Raw genomic sequence first — 20,185 nt, forward strand, 5'->3', positions numbered from 1 at the left:
TGGTGGACCAGTTTGCTGCCCTCTGTTGTCATGTAACAACAACAAAACCAACCCCCTGGTGAGTTAACATTCTACAGCACGAGGAATAAAGTAAAGCCACTTACCTGGCCGAGAAGCTCATGCAGATGTACCTGCAAATATTCTGGTGGAAGGGCAGGGATGTTCAGAGAGGCCTGTGACAGTGGGGGAACCGAGTGGGTGAGTGAGGGCTCAGACTCTGCTATCAGAGCACTCGATTGATCTCTGTTCACTGCATTCTGTTCCTGAACCTCAGAATCCCTTCTGCCTGAGTCGGCTAATCTCAGAAGTTCAACTCGTGATTCAATGTGCAATAATTCTGGTTTCACAGGATCCATCCTCTGGGAGGCAGTCGATGCTATCTGGAGAGCTCCGTTTATCTCCTCTTTTCCTCTAGTGGACGTAAAATGCTTCGTGAGGGCGGCCCAGAGTCCGTCAATCCAGGGCTCAACCACAAGTTCTAAACTGGATTGTAGCAACAAAAAAGGAAAAAATACAAAAAGGCCTAAGTTCTCCACTTAAATGTGCAATACTAGGGCAACGGCAGTCTATTTGGCTGAGCACTATGAAGCAGTCAAAAACACTAGACATAACAATGATTCGGAATACAAAATACACTTGAGATCGAGTTAAAAACACTATTTTGTGTTTGTCGGCACTTCAGCCACAAACAATGTCAGAACGGAAATGAAGCCATTTTAGTAATAGATAAGAGGAATGGGATTGCTCTTAACTTTCTAAAATATAGTTGGCGATCTTTATTTTAAGCAGCTGTGATTTTAAACAGGCATGCTAGGGGCGCCTGGGTGGCGCAGTCGGTTAAGCGTCCGACTTCAGCCAGGTCACGATCTCGCGGTCCGGGAGTTCGAGCCCCGCGTCGGGCTCTGGGCTGATGGCTCGGAGCCTGGAGCCTGTTTCCGATTCTGTGTCTCCCTCTCTCTCTGCCCCTCCCCCCTTCATGCTCTGTCTCTCTCTGTCCCAAAAATAAATAAACGTTGAAAAAAAAAAATTAAAAAAATAAAAAATAAAAAAATAAAAAAATAAACAGGCATGCTAAATTCCGAGGCTAACAGAACTCCCCCCAAATCCAAGTGCACTCTAATATGACATGACAATTACATAGCTCAAATGCAACTTCACTTTTTCACCTAATTTACTGACCTTTTTTTCCCCCTAGAGATTAGAATATCACCACGAAATCACTCCAGATTAATGCTATTTTGACTAAGTATAAATAGTTCAAATCTTCAACCGGTTCTGGATATTTTTGATAAAATCTGCAGCAAGTCTGAACATAAAAGAAAAAACTAGTAATCCTTTAGGAAAGTTGAATGAATCATAGGTAGGTCTTAAAATGTGGTAGTGTATTTGCCAATAAACAAAGTAGGGTAGGCCCACAGTAACATCTCCTATATTTCCTGAACTGAGAAACTTGTGGATCGGAACCTTGGAAATAACCTCCTTCTCATTTTTAGTCACAACTCAAAGGACACATCAATTAAATTCTAATTCATAAAGTTAAATGACAGGAGAAGGCACATTCCAGGCCTCTGTCTTCACAGGACTCTGGCTATAAGCTCATTAGATTCACTAGGTGCTCACAGCTCAAAATTTGGTTCCACGCTCCACATCCACCCCTCCGAGCCTTTGGCAAAGCAAGTACCCAAAACTCTGAGTTCCACGACGGCCGCTCCATCGAACACGCCATTCTCAAGGCTCAGAGATATCGCGACGATGACACTGTCGCGGGAGAGCTAATGTCCGTGGAGTACTGACTACGTGGCAGACATTCTTCTAAGAGGACAGCCTGTGTCAGTTCATCCAGTCCTTCCCAAAACTCTCCACAACACACACTATTATTCTCTAGTTCACACAGGGAGAGATGGTAGCACGAGAGGGGGAAGTAACGCGACCAAAGTTTCACGGTCACTAGAGGCGGTGGATAGTTCCGGATCTGGACGCAGGGATTTGGACCCCACGCTGCATCCTGAACCCATCGATGTGGTGCCGGGTACACTAATCCAGGATATCTTCTTGAAAACAATTTTAGACGAGGGTACGTTCAAGTAAGGTGGTTAGGTTTTTAAACTTTCAGAGATGCAGGTTAATACACTTAAGAATTTTAATTTTTTTTTTTAACGTTTATTTATTTTTGAGACAGAGAGAGACAGAGCATGAACGGGGGAGGGGCAGAGAGAGAGGGAGACACAGAATCTGAAACAGGCTCCAGGCTCTGAGTGGTCAGCACGGAGCCCGACGCAGGGCTCGAACTCATGGACCGTGAGATCATGACCTGAGCCGAAGTCGGACGCTCAACCGACCAAGCCACCCAGGCGCCCCAAGAATTTTAACACTCCATCCAGTAAATGCACAGGGAAACAATGCCCCTGACAAGACGTAAAATATGGGCTCAGGGAAAGGCCCAATGGGTTCTAGAAGAAGTTAGCAAGTAAACGGCTCTTATGAGACAAACAATGGGAGGTAACAGGATTCTGACAAAAAACCCACCAAAAAAAAAAAAAAAATCAATATAAAGGAACAAAACTAAAAGGTGAAGACACAAGGCAACACGGTCGAGCTCTGTCACAACTAAGAACGTGTGTGCTGAGATCTGGAAGCGTCCACAGCATCGCAGCTGCAGGAAATGATGGAGGGAGCGGACCCGAAGGGTGGGTTACGTGGACCCACACTCGTGTGAGGTGGCGCTATGCAGAAAAGCAAGACATTTGCTGACTCTGTCATTATTCATACAGAAAAATCAAGTGAGTATGAATTTAATACACGCCCCGAGTAGGAAAAAGCAAGCGGGTATGCTGTAATCTGGCTAAAACGGCCAAAGGCTAAGTGATAAACTAAGGCGGAGCACGACATCTAGAAGACCTTTGAACAGACACATGAAGAGGATTTGAGAGGCCGCACATGCAGTGAAATACTGAACTGTAAAAACGAGAATAATCTAATGGAAGCAGGAATTCTATTTCTGGCCGGCATGGTGGCAAATGGCCATTAAGATGGCGAGGGAGAGAGCCTAGGCACCCAGAGTGCCGGGAAGGCCTCTGGTCTGTGTTCTCTGCTGGTGACGCGTGGCCTGCCGGGCGCCCTCCACGTGAGGACCTGCACGCAGTCACCCCTGTGCGCGTGGCAGAGAAGCAAGCGCACGTGCTATCGAAGTTCCTAAAGAAAATGTGGACTTTCACAAAGACCTACACGCTTCAAGATAAAGATAACGGTACTGGGGCGGTTTTTCAAATTTCTTCCGGTAGCAGCTACTGAGATGGGTGAGGCACTTAAAGTCAACAGAATACGTACATCAAGCTCCGGCTGATCTCTGGCCCTAGAGCTAAAAAAGCTAAGGAAATGAAAATACCACTTTCAAAATAAAAGCTTCAGTGCTAAATCAAAAGTCATCACATTTTAGAACCTCACAGACTTTCATCAAGTACCAGCAGGGGCTGAGTGGAAACCGCACAGCCTGTCCTTACCCCACGCAGTCATCTGCGTGTCCAGTGGCGTAGAAATGCTGGGCACCGAGTTCCTGAAGTCGCTTATCGATGATTTTCCCGCCATTACAGAAGTATGTGTATTCTGAATCGCCCAGCCCTAGGAGCCCAAATGGGTTGTTAGTGCACCGTAAGATTTAAAGAAGGTACATAGAACAGATACATAGAGTATCTAAAACAACATTCTACATGCTGATTAACGAATACATAACGTATAGCTTCACGTTTTCTGAGGTTTTCCTTGAGTAATACTAAGCATGCAAACGATCGTCTTCTATCTTACCATGTTAAAGTATCAGATGCATCGAAACACAAACAAGTACTTCTTGGCCACCGTTAACAAAAATATGTTCACGTTTGTTTACGCGAATCTGTAAAAATGTGGAAACCTTAGGGGCGCCTGGGTGGCTCAGCCGGTTGAGTGTCCGACTTTGGCTCTAGTCACGATCTCATGATTCATGGGTTCGAGCCCAGGGTCAGGCTCCATGTTGACAGCTCAGAGCCTGGAGCCTACTTTGGATTCTGTGTCTCCCTCCCTCTCTGTCCCTCCCCTGCTCTCTGTCTCTCTCAAAAATAAACATTAAAAAAAAAATTTTAATGTGGAAGGAAACCTTAAAACGAGAATTAGATACGTTAAAAAAAAAACCATAACATCTGTCTTTGCAGACTTTTCTGATCTAGTGAGAGGTCTGCAAACTGCAGCCTGTGGGCCAAATAAATACCGTTCGCTGTCTTTCTTCACATAAAGTGCTGGAACACAGCCAAGTCCATCTGTGCACGTAGTGTTCATGGCAGCTATCAAGCCACAACAGCAGAGGGAAGTAGTTGTTATAAAGAACACATGGTCCACAAAGCCCAAAATATTTAGCAGCTGGTCCTTTACTGATTTTACTGACCCCTAATCTAGAGCAGAGACAGGTAATATATAATCACTTGCCATGTTTCTGTGTGAGGTGAATTAGGAACTGCTTCTGTGTCTCCTGGTAAGAAAATGGACTAACATTTTCATACTTGGTTAAAAATTTTAAATTAAAATGGTCAATTTCTCACTTAATCATCTCCATGTACCTTCCCAACAAGAACATGGGGAGCTTTTGGAGGGAGGGGGGCATAAACGGACTAAGAATGACCGGAAAGGTTGGGATGGGCTTCAGTCTATACTTTTTTTTAAGGAATTTTTTTAAAGCAACACATGTTCATTCTTGAAAAGAAATCAGGAAAACTTGAATAAAAACATGTAAGTACTCTAAACCACCCTCTTATTCGAATAAGTTCTGTTAAGACAGAACCTAGTCAGCGTCATAACCTCAAATTTCTGATCAGTCACTTAGCATAATCCATCCTTACCAGACACCCTCCCCAAAATAATTCTCAAAGAGCATTCAAAGAACAATACAGATCACAAGCCAGGAATATGGGCTCTGAATTCTCTCTCTGGTGTCCTATCTTGCTGAGCTGGTCTTTCTGATCCTTTATCTTAGCTTTTTAGCCTGTACTTCACAGAAACTTAGATGCCACTGTTTCCCAACCTGGGATACATATTAGAATCACCTGGGAGCTTTTAAAAACCACTGATGCCAGGGCCCCACCTCCAAGCAATTAAGTTAGAGTCACTGGAGATGCGCCTGGGTAACAGATTTCAAGGAAAACTCCCCTGGCTGGTCCTAATATGTGGCCGAGATTAGAAATCATACTAGGGGAGTGACTCCTAGGGAAATCAGATCGACCTGGGAGCCTGTTTTAAAAAAAAAGCAAAAAAACACACAAAAAACAATAAAACAGCATTTAAAGTTGCTCCTTCAGGGATTCCTTTTATTTTTAACCAAGTTTGGGATGGAGACTAGCCGCTGATAGTCAGAAAATGTCCCCTGGCCCCAGAGAGGTGCTGCTGTGGGGTGAAGCCAGGGGACTCATTTGCAGAACACAGCACGGTATTTACACTTACGTGTTTTACACATTTCTATAAATAACAAAAACAAGACCTCTACAGCTACACACCACGGTTTTGAAGGATACATTCAGATACCAGAAATCAAACCTGTAATAACTGAGGAGAGTCAGAACCAAAATACAGTCCGTACCCAGTAATCCATACCGCAGGTGAGCAAAGAAATCCACTGGCAGCGCCTTGTCCTGGATTTTCTTGACGAACTTGCGAGCGGTGTCGGGTGGGTCTCCCGTGCCCGTCGTAGAAACGACGACGACGAGAGGCGCCGTTTCGGTTTTCAGATCGTACTAGAAGACAAGCAGGCACGTCAGGGATCTACAGCCGTATGCAGTTTCGACTTAACGCGTTGGCCACGCAACCGGCTTAGTCTCTATCCTGAACCAGTCACCTGTACTGCACGTTGTTTAACGGCAGAGAGGGTGTGGAGCATGGTCACTCTGGGAAGGTGCACATCCCACTCCTCAGACACCAGGGAGCCTGGCTAAGCCCTCACTCCCTCAGGGCTCCGGGGGGGGGCTGGGGATAGCGTCAGTGGTAAGCTGAGATCGTCCGCGTTTCCGTGTCTTACAGATCAGGTTTCTTCATCCTAATTCTCACCTAAATTTAAATATTCCAAGAAGAGCACTTCACCATCTCTATCATGACTCCAGAGCTCTACTGAGCATGCGGATCCAAGCTGCCTCTGAGGAATTCACTTATTTCTCAGGCGGACACAAGGATCTGAGCTAACGTTTTTCCAGGTGATTCAATGCTTACAGGACGCGGCGCAAATTGTGTATTAAACTTCTACAGTCTGTTAAAGTAACTCCACCTTGAAAAGGATGACCTCGACCTAGGAAGTAGAAAGCTATCTGTTTGAACTTGGATCGGGAACAGCTGGAGAAGTCAATCAGCTGGGACCGCACACGTGACTAACAAGGCACTAAAACACTCACCGAATTTTCAAGTAGCCGCTGATTTGGGTGGTGAGGCGACCCTAGGGGCCAAATCCGGGCCAGTTACACGGTGCGGACAACTCTGTTTTTGTTCCTATTCTATCATGTGGCATCCGCTACGCCAACTCTGAAGTAACCACAGGATTACAGAACCTGCTGATTGGCGGTGTCCTCCAGGATGCTCCCTGCTGGCTCACCTTGGCCCTCACACATGAAGGAACCAGGTGGCTCTCCTATGAGCAAAGTTTATAATTCAAGTGTGCTGCCGACAGTCTAGTCTTCTGAACCAGAGATGTGGGAAAGGACAGAGGAGCTTATGAACTTGAGTGTACCGGCAGGGTAACTTTTAAAATACTAAACTAAATTTGACTCATGAGTGGCTGGTACATCATCTTGTGCTGGTATAAAAAGCTGTTAGTTGCTATGAACCGGACTGTATAAAACAGTAAAACTGCAGGACTCAATCCCACAAACTGAGAGAAGAATATACGTGTGTTATGATCTCACATAACCTAAAGTATGAACTTCTGCAGACACTGAACGTAAAAATAAGCAGTCCTTGACCTAAAGAAGCCAAATCTTCTCTAGATCCTTCCACTTCGGCTTTAAATTTTATTCCACAGAACAATTACATGGTCCTTGGGGCGCCTGGGCGGCTCAGTCGGTTGAGCATCCAACTTCAGCTCAGGTCACGATCTCGCTGTTAGTGAGTTCGAGTCCCGCAGAGGCTCTGCGCTGACAGCTCGAAGCCTGGAGCTGCTTCAGATTCTGTGTGTGTGTCTCTCTCTCTCTGCCCTCCCCCGCTCCACACACCTCCCCACCGCCACTGGCTTTGTGCATGAGCCCATGACTTGCTCTTTCCCAAAAATAAATAAACTTGAAAAAAATTCCATGGCCCTTCATTTGCAGGAACTCTGACATGAATGCCAAGTCTTTATTTTGAGACATGGGATTTGTGAGTTGGAAAGCACACACGTGCACGCAAACACGTCTCATTTGTTGGCAAAGCCACCCCAAGAACCAAGAAAACCAAGGCAAGCATTACGACTTCTGCTTACGGTTAATAGTTACTTGCTTCGATTTGGGGGACAGTTTAGTCTAATTCAAACATACACTTATATGCTTAAAAAAAATGGCAGAAATCTTACAACACAGTTGATAAAATAAATTTCTGAATGTGGTGGGGGAGAAAAGGATTATGTTGGCATTCAGCACCTTGCTTTGCTGTTTAACATTCCCTCCCAACCAAAATACTGCAGGCACAAAACACAGGATAAAAACCACATGAGTAACCACTTACCTTATCTGACTCACTGATACAGTGAAGATCTGCAGAAAATCCATGCACAAATGCTTTTTCACAGATCTCCTCTGCTATGGCTTTTGCTTGTCCCTGCTGCGTAGCATAGAGCAGCAAAAACCTCCTCATCACTTTGAGGCATATGCTTCACCTGTAACAATTACACTAAAAAAAAAAAAAAGAAAAACAAAAAAAGGGGATTTTCTTTTTAATTAAGTAGTACACCACAGGCATTAATTCTCCCTCACAATCTTTTTTAAGTCTCCACCAATATCCACACATACGAAAGAGACTTCTCTAGATCTGTTAGCATTAACTCAGTGAGTCTTAAAAAGAGAGAATTCATTTAACCACGAGTAAAGCTTTAAGTTCAAGGCTCGGAAATCAGTTTCTGGGGTCAGGCTACTTGGGCTTGAATCCAGGGTCCATCATTCAAAACGAGAGAACTTCAGGCAAGCTTTTCAACTGATCTGTGCCTCAGCTCCCTCACCCTTACAATGGGGACAATTGTACCCACCTGACAAAGACGTGCTAGCTGCAAAGACGTGAACAACAGCTGAGACACGGCAGTGTTCACTAAGTCTTAGATATTTTTATTTTAAAAAAATGTAAAGGGTCGCCTAGGTGGCTCAGTCGGTTAAGTATCTGACTTCAGCTCAGGTCACGATCTCACCGTGCCCAAGGTTGGGCTCTGTGCTGATGGCTCGGAGCCTGGAGCCCCCGTTTCAGATTCTGTCTCCCTCTCTGTCTCTGCCGTGCTCTCTCAAAAATAAACAAATGTTAAAAAAAAAAATTAAAAATAAAATTCCAATGAAAGTTGAGGATTCTGTTCCTACATGATCCTAATGCCGAATAAACTGATCAAAGTACTGAAGTTAATCTACATACTCTGCTTTATGGTTTAATTCAATATCAAACATGTGGGTGCACAGGTAGATACACTTACATAGGTACAAAGAGAAAATATTTCCAATCCACTCAAGCTAGTTTGTATGTTTTCCTGGAAAAGGAAACCAAGAGTACAATAAGGAACACTCACAGGCTCATCCAGTATCTAAAACTGGGGAATTGTTAACTTGTGGGGACAGATGTCACCAAATCAAATCTTGGCTCTTCCAGAATGAACCATCAGCAGGTTTATGCTCCTCTGACCAGTTACATCCAAGGATAAGTTAAGCCACGAAAGACATGAAAAGAATTGGGTTAGATAACATGTCTAGAATCATGGGCTGTTTAGAATCATGGAATGTCCATAGGGAACATAGCCTGGTACAGAGCAGGTGCTCGATACATTGAACGAATGAACGCATAAGTACTGTAAGGATAATACACATTTGGACTCGGTGAGAATTGTGGGAATGCAGCGAGAGAGATGGAAATTGTCACCGCTTATCACTATAGCTTGGGCCCTCGAGCACTTCCTAGGCGCCGGGCACAGCCCCAGGCGCTGCAGAGGATGAACCTCTCCGGTCCACCAACACTTATAAAGCAGGTGCCGCGGCCCCGCGTTTCTCAGAGGCGGATCCCCGGCAACCACAGGCGCAGCAGGAGCAAGGGAGCCAGACCCCGCCTGCCGCCCGGGGCTGTGCTCCAAACATTCTCGAGTCCCCTCGCCCCCAGCCTAGAGAACAGAGACGCCCACGGGAGGGACCCACGCCGTGGGTCGACGCCGCCACGTGGGGCCGGCTCCCGGAAGGCGGCCGCAGTCCCCCGAGCACCGGCCTCCGGGCAGCCCGCCTTCCGCTCTCTGCCCTGCGGGGCCGAGCTCCTGACCCACCCGCGAGCGCCCAGCCCGGCCGGGGGAGGGACGTGGGGGCGCAGAAGCCGCTGCCCTTGCCCACCCTGGGGCGCGTCCCCCAGGCTCGAGCAGGACGGGTTGCTCACTTCGGAAACAGCCACCGCCAGGCGCTCACCTAAGGGTGACCGGCCGGAGACCCACGGGGAGAGCGGGCGCCTGCGCACTCTTGTCAGCGCCGGGGACCAATGAGCTCGGGAAGGAACTGTGCCAGTCACAGCGCTCCGGACGCGGGGCGTGGCCTCCCTCCCCGCGCATGCGCCCGCTGCCCGGCGCTTGGGAAGGCGCGTACGGAGGCCCACGAGGCTCCAGGGTCCTCGCCGCTGCACGACCTCCCGCGGTGTGAGCGCAGTAGATGTCCCAGCGTGGTAGGTGTCCCGGCCCGGCGTGCATGGGCCCGCGGCATAGCTGAGCTGTCGGTACTGCCCGGGCCCCTCCGCTGCTCTCCAGCCGCCGCCGCCTCCCTCCCGGTGCTTTATCGAAGGTCCCTAGACGTCGGGTTTGGGGCGCCCGGCGCGTGGGTTCCTTTCATGCCAAGGAGGACCGGGTCCCCGGGGCGCCCCGTCCCCTCTGGCGCGCGCACTCCTGTTCCCAAATCTCACACGGGGTGTTTAGATCTGGACGGACCGCCCACCTTCTTCCTTTACACGCCCTCCTCCTTTATCTTCTTTTAAATCCTACATTTTCCCTCTTTGCCAAGCTAGATCCTTTTCTTCCTTACCACTGGCCAGGTCTTTACTCCGAGCAGAAACCAACGCCTCAGGGCTTCTTAAACGTGGTTTTGACCTTTGCTTTGCGTGGACCTATACGAATTTTGGCCATTTTAACCCGTTGCTCCTTTTGAGTCAGTTTAACCAAACGCAGTGCCTTCCGTCGACTCAACACGTAACATGTAGGAGGCGTGTTTCGGATCTGGACTGCCCGAGGGGAATCCCAGCACCGCCGCTTACTGTGTCCAGCTTGGAAGCTGGACAGAAAACCGAGGGCATCAGTTTCCTCGACTATAAAATGACACCAGAAGTACTTCATTCACTGAGCTGAGGGCTAAGCTCTAGGGGGCACAACAGTGCATAGAAACCATAGCGATTATCATCGTTGGGTGCCAGCCACGTTTCTAAGCTGTGGGATGCTGCGACTGATCTCGGGGTGCTTGTGTTTCAGTGGGAAACTTTTGTGTGTCGTTTCTTATGAGTACTCATCCTCAGTTTCAGAAGCATTCGTGTTGTTGAGCGAGTCACATTCTCAGTATGTTTGACCGTGTTTTCTTTATTTTCTTTAGTTAGAAGTCAAGAGGAGTTGAGAATCTGATGGCATGGCTTTGATTACCTTGCGGAGGAACCTTTACCATTTATCCGATTTTCGGATACATGGAGCGCTGGCCGCTCTGAAAAATCACCCCGTAAACCATGTTCGCAAGACGGTCAAGGGGCATCTGTGTCCGTGGTTCCCTTCACTACAACCCGAGCCTTGCAGGGTCAGGTTCCATCATGCCTGTTGTAAAAAGTTCCACTCGGAAAACGGCGACGCCCTGCATCCACTTGGTGAGCCAGTGTTCTCTCAAGCACATGATTGGGCTGGGCCTGAACAAAATCCTGAAAGCCTGGATGAACAGATGTTTTACAGGAGACTCAACGACTTGGATTCCTCAGAAGACGTGTTACATTTTATAGGCACGCTGCAACCTTTGCCTGACAGCCTGGCAGCAGGAGCCTTGCAACGGATCTGTGAAGTAGAAAAAAAAGATGGCAGTCACAGGCTGCCAAAAGGAATACTAGAGAACGGTGTCTTTCAGGCTTTATGCGTTCGGTTTGAGCAGGAATCCCCGAGTCTGTCGGACGCTGCTTTGGTGACTGCTTTGCAAGCTCTGAGTCTGTTGTACGTGGGCCCTCAGAGTAACCTGTTACCAAACCTGGTGGCAGAAAGCCGCCATCGTGTCAACAGAGGTGGCCTGGAAGTCCGCAGTCTCTGTATCCTTGGGGAAAGTCTGATTAGACTGCAGGGTCCAGGCGGTGAGACACTAGAACTGATTATATATCAACTGCAAGGGGAAAAATTGGAAACATTTGCCCCTGAGGATATTGTGGCCCTTTATAGAATACTGCAGGCATGTGCTGAAAAAGTGGACCGACACCAAGCGTTTCTAAACAAGATAAACAGCTTTTCCCTGTCGGTCGTTTCCAACTTGAGTCCCACGCTGATGAGTCAAATGCTCACTGCCCTAGTGGCTCTTGATCAAACTCAAGCACTTCCTCTGGTTATAAAATTGGGAAAATACGCTGTGAGGCATATCCCTCATTTTACTCATGAAGAGCTCAGAAAAGTCCTGGAGGCTTTCATATACTTTGGGCACAATGACCGATTTTTTACAACAGCCCTGGAGCGACATGTGGCCTCACTGTGTCTCACTTTGGATCCTGAGGTCATCAGCACAGTCATGGAGTACTGCGGTAGGAAACAGATTCTTTCAAAACCCATCTTCGATGCGGTGGCGGAAACTTTTGTTGGCCAGTCAGAGAAATTTTCACCTCGTCAGGTTTCCGAGTTAATTGAACCATTTGGAAAACTCAATTATTTGCCACCGAACGCCTCTGCTTTATTCAGAAAGCTAGAAAACCTGTTACTCACTCGTTTCGACTATTTTCCACCCAAAACGTTATTGAAAATTCTCCATTCGTGTTCACTCATCGAATGCCATCCGGTCAACTTTATGGCAAAAATATTCAGCCCTTATTTTCTTCAGCAGCTGCAAGGTGAGTTGGTTATAACTTCGAGAGTGGAAAAATTAACCCTTGAATGCGTGCGTGATGTGTTCAAGTCGCACATCTACCTCTTAGCCTGAGCCGTGCGGTGCCTTTGATTTCTCTTCCATAATAACCTAAAGAAGACATGTGAAGTTTCAGATGCCAGTGTAAATACGGAGTTAAAGAATGATGGAGCACTGCACAGAGAAAACCATTCCGGGTGCACAGACTGCTGAACTGAGTCTCGCGGGGACATGGTGTGGCATCGGTGATAGTCATGCCAATATGTCAGAAGCCACAACAGCAACTGTAGACTCCCCTGTTCAGAAAGGGTGTGGGTCATCTTCAAGGCCACCCAAATAACGTCAGATGTCTGTCTCCACTGCTAAAGGAAATTCTCACTAATTTTAACATATCTGTTGACTTTTCATTATAGCTTGAATTCCTCAGAAGTTCAAATGAGATAGCATTGGGGTACCTGGGGAGCTCATTCAGTTGAGCATCCGACTGTTAACTTCGGCTGAGGTCATGATCTCACGGTTTGTGAGTTCGAACCCCGCATCGGGCTCTGTGCTGACAGCTCAGAGCCTAGAGCCTGCTTTGGATTCTGTGTCTCCCCCTCTCTGCCCCTCCCCTTCTCATGCTCTCTCTCTTTTTCTCAAATAAAACTTAAAACAAAAAAGTTTAAATGAGATGGCATTTGATGGCAAGCCAGAAGGCATGGTTAACTCTGACAAGTTCTTCCCCGAGTGCCATTTATTTTATTTATTTAAAAAAAAATTGTTTAATGTTTATTCCTGAGACAGAGAGAGACAGAGCATGAGTCGGCCAGGGGCAGAGAGAGAGGGAGGCACAGAATCCGAAGCAGGCTCCAGGCTCCGAGCCGTCAGCACAGAGCCCGATGCAGACTCGAACCCACAGACCGCGAGATCATGACCCGAGCCGACCCGACGTCGGACGCTCAACGGACTGAGCCACCCAGACGCCCCTCCCAAGTGCCATTTAATAGTACATTACTTCCAGAGTGATTAGTGTACATCGTCCATTTGTGATGTTCCTTCACAAACCAAATTCAAACTTACCTACAACTGGAATGCTTCTTGTTTCAGGGGAAGAATCGTCCGTGGACAGACTGAGCCTCGCACAGCTGACCCAACTGTTCCTAACCTCAGTGCTAGAATGCCCTTTCTATAAGGTAAAAGCAGGGGTCCTCTTAACCTTATTTCCCTGTGGGGGCGGCTTTCTTTTGTGTCTCCCTCCCCATCTTTTAAGTTTTTCCTCTTTTGATCTGTCTCAGTAACCTCATCAGAAAGCAGAGCTTTCATTCACTCCAACTTACTTTCCCACTAGGTAGCCTTCCCTTTGATAAATTGGCCCAGTACCTGTTCTCTTGTGTTGGAAGTACCCATTTCCAGTTGCGTAAGGTTTCTTGGAAGGGTCTGTGGGGTGCTGCCGGCACATGAGTCAGAGCGTCCTGGATGCGCTCTGAGGGCCTTGAAGGGCTTGCACTCCCCACAGCTGTTAGATAGTAAATGGGAATCCCTCGTTCGGTTAGGCCTGAGCAAATCCTAAACTGTGTCAAGTACATTTCTACGCCAAGCCAGAAGTCTCACTCTCACCTGATAGGTGGAGTTGGTGCTTCCTGTCTAGTACCCCAGAGATTTGTTCTTGTAACTTAATCCAGCACCTTGGTTAAGATCACACATGGCCTCTCCAGACTTGCTCATCCCTCCCTTGACTGAATCACATTTAAGACTAGCTCATTTTCAGGGCGCCTGGGTGGCTCAGTCGGTTGAGCATCCGACTCTTGATTTTGGTTCAGGTCATGATCTCCCAGTTTGTGAGTTCGAGCCCCACATTATCGGGCTCTGCGCTGACAGCGTGAAACCTGCTTGGGATTCTCTCTCTCCACCCCACTACTGCTCATGAGCACAGGCTCTCTCTCTCTCAAACTAAACATTAAAAAACAACAACAACAAAAAAGCTCATTTCAGATTAAGAAGGAAGAATAGAAAGGCACTCCTATTTTCTTCTTTAAAACAGCTTCAACAGGGACTCCTGGCTGGCTCAGTCAGTAGAGCATAGGACTCTTGATCTCAGGGTTGTGAGTTCAAGCCCCATGTTGGGCGTGGACCCTACTTAAAAAAACAAAACAGCTTTAACAGTAGTAAGGCACAGAAAAGTAAATGCTACTTACCTCAGCTTCCTTCCATCCCTGAAGGAGTGGTGTTAGCAGTTTTATGTACAAAGGTGCACAAATACATGAACACTCCTGTTTCTCTCTTTCCTTGGAACGGGGCTCTTCCGAGGACAGTTGGCTCTAATATGCCCAGTCTACCATGGACGTTCCTCGAGGGCAATGCATGAAGATTAAGTGCATTCTTTTTGTTTTTCAATCTAGAGACTAGACTGCGGACTAGATTCTGGACTACTGGCAGATGTGTTTCCCCTGATAGTTGGAGATGTCCCTTTACCTATCGTTTCTGTTGCCGAGCGTGGTTAGTCCCTTGAATCATTGTCATTTGACTCCGTGGAAAAGTACCGTGTCACATGTTTAAATTGCATCTTGAGCTGAGCCTATTTTCACAATGCTTATTGGTCGATTTGCTGTGAATTACCTCATTATCTCCTGACTCAGATTCCTATTGGTTGTCTTTTTTCTTTCTGTTTTTTTTTTTTTTTTTGTCCTAGAACACATTGTGAGATAGAGATATTAGCGCCTATGTATGTCGCACATACTTGGTCCTAGTTTTTGTTCTTCATTTGGGGGAGGGGGGCTTGTAGCTTAATATTGTTTATGATCTCTATTTGGTCTACAGAAATTTTCAAGTTGTCTATAGCCAAATGTATCCATCTTTTATGGTTTCTGGGTTTCCTCTCTCTAGAATATTTTACCATTCCTAAGGTAATACACATATTTTACTAAATTTTTAAAAATGCTCCTTTCCCTTACTGTATTTATGGCACTTTAACTCACCTGGAATTTATGGCAGTCCTCAACACATGCTAGAACTTTCACTTGGTTATTTTCTGGATGGATTACCGGCTGTACCATTTATTACGTAGCTCTCCTTCTCCTGGTAAATTGAAATGTCACCCTTATCACATTGTCCTCTGTTAAAAACATGAGTGTCCTTAAGGCCCTTAAAGCAATTCTAAGAGTTCCAAAGAGATATTTCTTGAGCTGCAAGAGCACTGTTGTTTCCTCCCTTCCTCCCTCCCTCTCTTCCTTCCTTTCTTTCTTTCTATGACCACGGACTACTTTTAAAACACATTTAGGAGCGCCTGGGTGGCTCAGTTGGTTAAGCGTCCAACTTCGGCTAAGGTCATGATCTCATGGTTCATGAGTTCGAGCCCCGCATCGGGCTCTGTTCTGACAGTTCGGAGCCTGGAGCCTGCTTTGGATTCTGTGTCTCCCTCTCTCTCTGCCCCTCCTCCTTCATGCTCTGTCTCTGTCTCTCAAAAATAAATAAATGTTAAAAAAAAAAAATCCACACATTTAAAAGATCTATCGAACTATTGGATTTGAGCTATCGCAAGAATATTTTTCTGTTGTCATTTTGAGGAAGGTATTTGTCCTTAATCTGGAAAAGTATCCTGCTTATAGAGTAATATTGATCAGACTTATTCGCAGGTAACCTTGTTTTATTTTCTGGTTTTGGATCATATCTTCCTTTCTCATGTTTAAACATACAATTTTCAGGGTCGGAAACTTCTTCCTAAATATCAAGTGAGGTCATTTCTTACTCCGTGCTGTTCTCTGGAGACGCCTATGGATTTTCAGCTTTACAAATCTGTGAGGATTGGACTGATTGACCTTCTGGGCGCAAGAATGTATTTTGCTTCAAAAGTGTTAACGCCCTATTGTTATACAATAGGTAAGTACTTGGGAGTCTCCTTTACCAGGCTCGGCTTGTTGTCCTCTTTGGGAATATGCAGGACTTCGCAGCCACTGGAAGGTCAGGAAATATAAAACGGAGTTGGCCCTTCCCCGAAGGCAAATTGGAACCGTGGGTGAGCAGTAGGGCCGTGGAGTCCAGATGCGTGGGGGGAGTCCCACCTGTTAGCCACGTGGTAGGAGAATGTCTTTGGGCAGAGTAGTCTTTTTCCGCTTGCTCCGTTTCTGTAAAGTGACAGTACGAAGAATAGTGACCCAGACTTGCTTAAGCACTAAGTGAGTGATACCCGGAGCATAGCAAGTGCTGGGTAATCATTAGCCAGTATAATTGCTGTGCCACTGTAGGTCAGTGCTGTCCGACGCCCTAGCCAGGAGAACCTGTGACTTCTTAAATTTACGTAGTTAAAGTTTAAAAACCATCCAAAGTTCAGCTCCTTGGTTGCCCTGGCCACATGTCAAGGGCTCAGAACCACAGGTGGCTGGTGGCAGGCATGCTGGAACAGCCAAGGCACAAACATATGATCATGGCGGAAAGTTCTGTTGGGTGGGGCTGACGGGAGAGTTCACGTCCTTCTGCCCTTAACAGTGTTTTAAATGAACGACTCCAAGAAAATCAGCTCCGAGGAGGTAGTGTTTTATAGGCTTCAGGACGTCGTAGCTCACTTCCCTCCTCCTTTAGGGGCTCTTTTCACAAAGAGAATAGCAGGACATCAGAGGGGAGGAAGTGGGGGTCTGCCGTGCCCAGCGACCACAGAGTGGGGTGCAGGAGGCTTTGCCCACCCTGGAGACTCTGGGAGACTCCGTGATGAAAGTGGCGACTTGTATAGGCCACAGTCTGGCTTTGCTTCCTGTCTGGGGTGAAGGGGTCCCAATACTCACCTCAAGGAGAGAGAGGAAGTACGTGCAGTTCTTATCACACCCGACACCTTGATTTAGTGGCTGAGCCTTCTGAAATTAAGGCTGACTTGGTTGATGGTAGAGCTGGTTACGTTAAAATTCTCACTGTGGTCTGGTGTGGTCATTTCTTTGCAGCCTCCAGCGCAGCTGGTAAATTGCAGTGTGGGAGAATTCAGAACAGAAGGAGGAGGAGGAAAGGAACGTAGTGTTTGTGAGGGTATCACACGGAGAATGTTTCCTTTCTTCTCTCACCAGATGTGGAAATTAAATTAGACGAAGAAGGATTAGTATTGCCATTTACGATTGACGAAGATGTGCATAAAAGGTAAAGAAAGCTGATGCGGTTTTTATGTTACAAAACTTGTCGGGATTAATAATCGATGGTGGGTTTTTTTTTGATGTTCATTATTTTTGACAGAGAGACAGGTTGAGCAGGGGAGGGGCAGAGAGAGAGGGAGACACAGAATCGGAAGCAGGCTCCAGGCTCTGAGCGGTCAGCACAGAGCCCGACGCGGGCTCAGACCCACCGCGTATCATGAACTGAGCCAAAGTCGGACACTCAGCCGACTGAGCCACCCAGGCGCCCCTCGATGGTATTTTCTTTTTTTTTTTTTTAATTTTTTTTTTCAACGTTTATTTATTTTTGGGACAGAGAGAGACAGAGCATGAACGTGGGAGGCGCAGAGAGAGAAGGAGACACAGAATCGGAAACAGGCTCCAGGTTCTGAGCCTGACGCGGGGCTGGAACTCACAGACCGCGAGATCGTGACCTGGCTGAAGTCGGACGCTTAACCGACTGCGCCACCCAGGCGCCCCGGTATTTTCTTAAGAAGGTGGGAAAACAGGAGTGGCTCAGTGGGTTAAGCATCCGACTCTTGATTTTGGCTCAGGTCATGATCTCACACTTCCTGGGTTCAAGCCCCACACTGAGCTCTTTGCTGTCAGTGCAGAGCCTACTTGGGACTGTCTCTCTCTCTCCCTCTCTCTCTGTCCCGCCCCCCCCCCCCAAATAAATAAATAAAGCATTAAAAACATGGTGGGAAAATAGACATGTTTCTAGAAGTAAAGACACTACTGAACAGCATCCCAATTTTGGAAATTCCTTGTAACAGAAACATTAATATTAATAAGATTGCTTTCTCAGCAGATTAAAGAATGGCACACTCATGATTTATTTGAAAATAACATTGACACACAGGAATAGCCGAATCCCAAATAAACTCTTTCCACGAAAAATGTATAAATATTTTGGATTGTTTTAAGAACTAAGTTTCTCCGTCCGCTTTTTCAGGTTAGCACTATGCATTGATGATCCAAAAAGATTTTCTCTGAATAGCAGACACTTACTGGGAAAGGAAGCTATTAAACAGAGACACCTGCGCCTGCTTGGTTATCAGGTTGTTCAGGTAGGAATTCACCTGTTTTCTTCTCCCGCAAAGCAACTTCTAATTTAGATGTGTTTTCTCCAGAGGGCTACATGGTCTGCCAGCCCAGTGGACCACGCATCTTACATCTAGTTTAAAGGCCAACTTTAAGCATTATTTTCCCAGTTAAAAAAAAAAAAAATCCCTGTATTTATATTTTGAAATACAGAATATTCAGACCCACAGTTTTCTCAAGTGCGGTATCCGTATACCCTTTCTAAGCTATACTAACCTCTGCTTCTAGGATTACTGAATTATTAGAGCACCTGTTTTGCTTTAATGTCCCTCTGATTGAATGAATAGAAATAGCCGAGATGACCCCGTTAAAACCAGGATCATCATCGTACTTTTAAGCTTCAGCCCTTATTTGTGTTTGTCTTGTCGATCTCTTAGCGAGGCGGTCTGTGCGGTGTCAGCAGCGAATGTTCATGGAGCTTCCCGGACTGTGTGTTCCCGGTCTGCTGGTCTGCTCTCTGCTGTCCCGTCTGCTTACTTTTTTCCACTCCATAGTTTACCTACATCCCCAGATTAACGCTCCTGAAACTGACATGCCTGTGTGTGTTGAGAAACCTTTACTGTTCCTTTACTGCTTACAAGATGAAGTGGAAACCCATCTGCATCTGGGCATCCAAGACCCCCCACGGTCGGCCCGTGCTCAGCGGTCTCTTTCGCACCCCTGCCCCCCTCCGCTCTCTTGCCTCTCTCCCTTTGGCCCCGCTGCTTCCCTCAGAGGACTGGTCTCAACACTCTGCGCATCCAAATTCTGGCTCGGGCTCCCCTTCCGCCCTGACCCGAAATGTGAGCCTCTCTCCACGCGAGACGCCCGTTCTCTCTGCATGTTCTGCGGCTCGTTTGCTGAGTCGCACTGGGTGCCGGGCACCCTCGCAAGCACTGGGGAGACCCGCCGAGCAGCCCTGAGCTCTGCCCTCCAGGAGCCGTGGCGGGGGGTTCAAGGGACCGAAACACCAGGGTGACTTCAGAACATGACGGCTTGTGTGATGTATTCTACTTCCCTCCCTTTACAGATCCCCTATTATGAGATTGAGATGCTAAAATCAAGAGTTGAATTGGTGGAATATTTGCAGAGAAAACTATTTCCTCACAACGTGGGCGTTCGTTGGTAACAAGAAGGAATACTGGCCTCAGGACTCGGTGAACCAACTTGTGTTTTCTTGGGACTCGGTACAAAGAAGGATGTAAACGGATGGAGGTTGTGAGTTGGCCGTGATCCGAAAAGGGTCTGTGGTTTTCCTTATACCGTGTATACGCTTACCAGTGGTAAATTTAAAATAAATTTTTATTTTTATTTTTATTTAATACTAGTGTTATACTTTTATACACAAAGCAATTGATCAAGTACAATAAAGAAATGTAATGAGGGGCGCCTGGGTGGCGCAGTCGGTTAAGCGTCCGACTTCAGCTCAAGTCACGATCTCACGGTCCGTGGGTTCGAGCCCCGCGTCGGGCTCTGGGCTGATGGCTCAGAGCCTGGAGCTTGCTTCGGATTCGGTGTCTCCCTCTCTCTCTCTGCCCCTCCCCCGTTCATGCTCTGTCTCTCTCTGTCTCAAAAATAAATAAATGTTAAAAAAAAAAAATTAAAAAAAAAAAAGAAATGTAATGAGTATTATTTTTGTTTTGTATTTTAGAGGGGGCATATGTGTGTGCGTGCAGGAAGGGGTAAGGGGCAGTGGGAGAGAGAATCCCAGGCAGGCTCCACACTCAGCATGAA

At 46.8% G+C, this 20,185-nt stretch overlaps 2 protein-coding genes across 4 annotated transcripts in view; one reads left to right on the forward strand and one right to left on the reverse strand.

The window, feature by feature from the left end:
* Positions 1–9,743, reverse strand: part of MTRR (5-methyltetrahydrofolate-homocysteine methyltransferase reductase) — a 32,929-nt gene extending 23,186 nt beyond the window's left edge. Inside the window, exons 1-5 of one of the 2 annotated variants that reach the window (XM_043601243.1) lie at positions 9,615–9,743; positions 7,702–7,866; positions 5,600–5,753; positions 3,501–3,618; positions 105–483 (exon numbers count right to left, since the gene is read on the reverse strand). In XM_043601243.1, coding sequence (XP_043457178.1) covers positions 105–483; positions 3,501–3,618; positions 5,600–5,753; positions 7,702–7,830 — 780 coding nt within the window. In that variant the 5' untranslated portion in view covers positions 7,831–7,866; positions 9,615–9,743. The remainder of the gene's footprint in view (positions 1–104; positions 484–3,500; positions 3,619–5,599; positions 5,754–7,701; positions 7,867–9,614) is intronic. The other variant, XM_043601234.1, reaches the window with a different exon arrangement.
* A 13-nt stretch (positions 9,744–9,756) lies between these two features.
* Positions 9,757–19,773, forward strand: FASTKD3 (FAST kinase domains 3). Of its 2 annotated transcripts, XM_043601254.1 has the most exons (7): positions 9,757–9,864; positions 10,776–12,246; positions 13,347–13,432; positions 15,941–16,115; positions 17,288–17,357; positions 18,324–18,438; positions 19,482–19,773. In XM_043601254.1, exons 2-7 carry the CDS (start codon positions 10,809–10,811, stop codon positions 19,578–19,580), a joined length of 1,983 nt encoding a protein of 660 aa, XP_043457189.1. In that variant the 5' UTR covers positions 9,757–9,864; positions 10,776–10,808; the 3' UTR covers positions 19,581–19,773. The 2 variants fall into 2 exon arrangements, 1 of the variants encoding a protein (XP_043457189.1); XR_006300487.1 differs by lacking the exon at positions 19,482–19,773 and having other exon boundaries at positions 17,168–17,357; positions 18,324–18,375.
* The last annotated feature ends 412 nt before the right edge of the window (positions 19,774–20,185 follow it).

This window comes from Prionailurus bengalensis, chromosome A1, assembly GCF_016509475.1.
Source record: "Prionailurus bengalensis isolate Pbe53 chromosome A1, Fcat_Pben_1.1_paternal_pri, whole genome shotgun sequence".
NCBI lineage: Eukaryota > Metazoa > Chordata > Mammalia > Carnivora > Felidae > Prionailurus > Prionailurus bengalensis.

Bases quoted from the DNA above. Each gene is read 5' to 3' on its own strand.
- FASTKD3 (XM_043601254.1), top strand. From the start codon at position 10,809: ATGGCTTTGATTACCTTGCGGAGGAACCTTTACCATTTATCCGATTTT. The intron at 13,433-15,940 runs GTAAAAGCAGGG...TACAATTTTCAG, and splicing joins TAGAATGCCCTTTCTATAAG to GGTCGGAAACTTCTTCCTAA. The intron at 17,358-18,323 runs GTAAAGAAAGCT...CCGCTTTTTCAG, and splicing joins GACGAAGATGTGCATAAAAG to GTTAGCACTATGCATTGATG.